The 4,312-nt window shown below is 63.3% G+C and overlaps 1 protein-coding gene across 1 annotated transcript; it reads right to left on the reverse strand.

Annotated features, from left to right (window-relative positions):
* Positions 1-2,239: 2,239 nt before the first annotated feature.
* On the reverse strand, positions 2,240-3,085 carry SOX21 (SRY-box transcription factor 21; the record flags this gene model as incomplete). The annotated part of the gene is made up of 1 exon (XM_082337861.1): positions 2,240-3,085. One exon carries the CDS (start codon positions 3,083-3,085, stop codon positions 2,240-2,242), a length of 846 nt encoding a protein of 281 aa, XP_082193987.1.
* Positions 3,086-4,312: the final 1,227 nt, after the last annotated feature.

Raw genomic sequence — 4,312 nt, forward strand, 5'->3', positions numbered from 1 at the left:
AGAGATATATATAAATACACACACGCACAGACTTCATACGTACATATACTTCGTATGTATGCACCCAGACATACAAAACGAGCCGGGGTTTGCCACCTGGGTAAGGCGACTGGCTCCGTTTTGTCGCCTTGCAGATGTCCAGGTTGCGCGACGCTGGCCGGTCCCTCGCCAGAAGGACGGACCGTTTCCCCCCGCTCCCCTTTCCCTGCCGTGCAGAGGTTTGCTGGATTTACATTTGAAAACACCGTTTTCGGGCACTAAAAAGAGGAAAGCCGTTTAGAGGGGAAAAAAAAAAAAAAAAAAAGCGTTAGGTTTTAGTTAGCAATCACTGGGAACCCCCGCGAAAAATCCTGCAGGAATAAAGCAGAAATATTGCTCAGATAGGTGAACAAATGACACGGGTTTAAGTGGCGAAGCTCTTAGGCTAACCAGATAAAGTGGTCAGGCAACTTTCCACTCTGAAAACGTTACTGGAAACCGATGAAATGCTTTGAACGGTCTCAGTGTATTCAGTGAACTCTGTTCTGCTGGTCCATGAATGCCTTTTTTTTTTTTTTTTAAAGATAATACGACAACTTTTTTTTTTTTTTTATCTTCTTTCCTATTCACGATTAAAAATGTGATAAATCAGGTTTTTGGCTCTGAATAACAATGGCTTGATTTAGATTTCCTAGTAAATCTATTCAAAAGTGAAACAAAGACAGCCTTTAGAGGATACCTTACACCTCACCTGGACCAGGCACGTAAGGGCAATTCAGATAAAAATCTTGTTAGTAATTCAACAAGAAATAGAGGATTTTCTCTTTTCCCTGCTTCAGGCTTTATTTAAACTCTTTGTTCAAAAATGAACAGAGTGGTAGTCGGAATCTAATTTACAGATATAGTTTAGACGTCTAACTTTAAATTAGAAGATCACACAAGAAAACCATTTACACGTAAATGTTAAAACCAATACTTAATCTTTTTTTTTTTTACTTTATATTACATAAAGCCAAAATGAAACTAAATACATGTTAGCCAGCTTCATTCACAAACATTAGTCAAAATATACACATTACAAAAGTAAACCAAAAAAGAACTCTAAACTGATGAAAGATTTTTTTTTCCTCTAAAATTTGTTGTTGTTGTCGTTTGGGTTTTTTTTAATCGCCATTTGCAATTGAATTGCAGTCGCTCTAAAATAAGCTAAACAGGTAGGGTACTCCAAAACACATGTGAAACACTTCATGTTGGCGGGGGAGACGGATTTTCTTTTAAATGAGAATACTCTTCTGTCAAAGCAAAGCTCTGTTTCAGTTCAGCTAAATAATAAATAGATAATTAGCACTCAGACAAAAAAGTCTGATTTAACCTTAGATAATATTGCGATCCCCGAGCGGTCCCGCAATATTTTTATTCCCTTTGAAAGGCATTCCTTTTTTTTTTTTTTTTTTTTTTCAGGTTAAAACTGAATCGACCGTGGGCGAAGTAAGCAACAGAGTTTTCAATCCGAGATCTAACGTTTCCACAGAGATATACAAATTTACAGTCTGAGGGTGAGACTTAACTACCGGAGGGGAGGGGGGGACACACGGGGACCGGGAGCCACGCGTCTTGCCACTCGTGGAAATCCCCGCCCGCGCCCGCCAGCGGCCGGGACCCAGGCGGGACGGGGCGCGGAGGGGGACGGCAGCACCCCGCACCGCCGGCTCGCTCTTTGCCCGGCTCCAGCTCCCGCTCGCCCACGAGGGGCTACGAACCACGCACGCGGCGGCCCCCTCCTGTGCCGGGGCCCGGGCCTTCCCCCCCCGCCCTTTTCGGCGGCGGCGGGACCGCTCGGAGCGCGGCGGGGCGCGGGGCGTGGGGGGCGGCGGGAGGGAGGGGAGAGCCCGCGGCCGAAGAAAGAGCAGCGCGGCGAGGAGGGACGGAGCTCCCCGTGTCTGTCCCGAATAAGCACTTCTGGGGGCAGGGCGGGGCGGTTGCTTTTTTTTTTTCTTCTTTTTTTTTTTCCTTTTTTTTTTTTCTCTTCTTTTTCAGCTCGGCTATCTGCAAAGACCGCATGCAACACACACAAGCTCTACGCGGGGCGACGCGCAACAGGTCGGCGGCGGCCCCTGCGCTCCCCGCCGTCCGCCCCGGCCCCGGCCCCCGTTCCCCCCGCGGCCCCGGCGGCGGCTCGCCCCCTCCCCGGCCGTTCGTATGCACCGGCACCCATCCAGGCGGGCGCCGGGGCTCTGCGCCGGCATCCTCCGGCCGCGGGTCATAGGGCCGCGGCGTAGGCTGCGGGGTAAGGGTCCAGCTGGGGCTTGCCCATGCCCGGCAGGAGGATGTAAGCCAGCGGCGGCTGCAGCCCCGGGCCGGGCCAGGCGCTGCAGTTGCAGGGGATCATGTAGCCCGGGTTACCGGGCGACGGGTGCGAGTGCGTGTGCCCCCCGGCGGCGGCCGCGGCGGCGGCGGCGGCGGCGGCGGCCCCGTGGAAGGCGCCCGCCCCGCCGGCGCCGGGGTAGCCCAGGGAGGAGGCGTAGGGCAGCCCCGAGCCCGAGGACGAGGAGGACGAGGAGATCTCGGCCATTTTGGAGCCCAGGTCCAGCAGGGAGTAGGGGCTGCTGGCGGCGGCGGCCGCGGCGGCGGCGGCGGCGGCGGCGGCCGACTGGGGGAAGAAGACGCGGGCGGCGGCGGCGGCGGCGGCGGCCGCCGCCTTCTCGGGGTTGGCCAGCAGCGACTCGGGCACCAGCCCGCCGGCCGCGCCGCCGTGCAGCCCGCCCGCCTTCAGCCCGTGCGGGTGCTCGTGGTCCGCCACGCCGCCCAGCCCGTAGGGCACGGGGAAGGCGAACTTGTCCTTCTTGAGCAGCGTCTTGGGCTTCCGCCGGGGCCGGTACTTGTAGTCGGGGTGCTCCTTCATGTGCATGGCCCGCAGCCGCTTGGCCTCGTCGATGAAGGGCCGCTTCTCCGACTCGGTCAGCAGCTTCCACTCGGCGCCCAGGCGCTTGCTGATCTCCGAGTTGTGCATCTTGGGGTTCTCCTGGGCCATCTTCCGCCGCTGCGCCCGCGACCACACCATGAAGGCGTTCATCGGCCTCTTGACGTGATCCACCGGCTTGGACATGGTGTCCCCCCGCCGCCCCGGCGAGCCGCCGCCCGCCCCGCGCTGGCGGCCGCCTCCTCCGGGCGCCTCTCCCGCCTCCTCCTCCTCCTCCTCGCCCCCGCCGCGCTCCGCTCCTCCAAAAGCAATCTCGGCGGGTGCCCCGGCGCGGCGGCACCGGCTGCGGCTGCGGCTCCGGCGGGTGCGGGGCGGCGGCGCCTCCCCGTCAGGGCGCTGCGGCGGGCGGGACGGGCGCCGCTCCCCGCCTGGGCCGCGGAGCCTCTCTCCGCGCTGCCGGCCTCCGGGCCAGGGCTCTTCCTCGGGGCTCCCCGCGGGCGGCGGCGGCCGGCGTCCAGGCGGGACGGCAGGGAAGTCTCGATGGCGAGGGCGAGCGGCGCGGGGCGGAGCGGGGGTCCTCGCTTCGCTGCGGGCGCGGTGCTCCTCGGCGGCCTCCGGTGCGGCGGCGAGCCCCGGACGGGGCGGCGGTCAGAGCCCGCCCGGAGCCATCGCCGCCCGCGGAGCTCGGGGGGCAGCCCGCCGCGGCGCGGCGCGGTGCGGGGCCGGGCGGGACGGGGGCCGGGGCGGCTGGGGCGCTGCGGGGAGGCCCCGGGGGCGCGGGCCGCCCCGCTCACAGCCGCCCCGCTCCGCCCGGGGGGGCGCGGCGAGCCGCCCGCTCCTCGCACATACTCGCCGGCCGCCGGTCGCAAGCGGCCGCCGGGCGCCGCGGCCTCCCCGTTCCCGCCGCCGGACAAACTTCGCCAAGTTTCGGGCGGGCTGCGGGGCGCTCCGCCTGCCGCGCCGCTCCCCCTTCTCCGGCAGCCGCCAGGTCTCTCTGGGTTTTCTTGGCCGCCGACTCGGAGGGGCGGCGGGGCGGGCGGGAGCGGCGGGGGGCGGAGGGAGGCGGAGGCGGCGGCGGAGGAGGAGGAGGCGGAGGCGGCGGAGGGGGGGCCCTAATTAGAATGCTCGGCGGCCCGCGCCCGGCGGCAGCCGACCCGGTTATAAAGTCCGCGGTGGGGTTTGCAGCCGGCGCAGTCGCCCCCTCCTCTCGCCCCGTCGGCGCGGCGGCAGGTAACGCGCGCGCTCTGCATGCCTCCGCGCCGCGCGCCGCCCTATATGTTTGCATGCGGCCTGCCCGCGCCGCGCGCCGGGCGGGCGGGCAGGGGCGGGGCCGGCGCGCCGGGAGGGGCGGGGCCGCCGCTTCCCCGCCCCCTCCGCGGCCGGGCGGGACGGGGAGGGGCGGGGCCGGGTGCG

This window comes from Platalea leucorodia, assembly GCF_965183815.1.
Source record: "Platalea leucorodia genome assembly, chromosome: 2".
Classification (NCBI taxonomy): Eukaryota; Metazoa; Chordata; class Aves; order Pelecaniformes; family Threskiornithidae; genus Platalea; species Platalea leucorodia.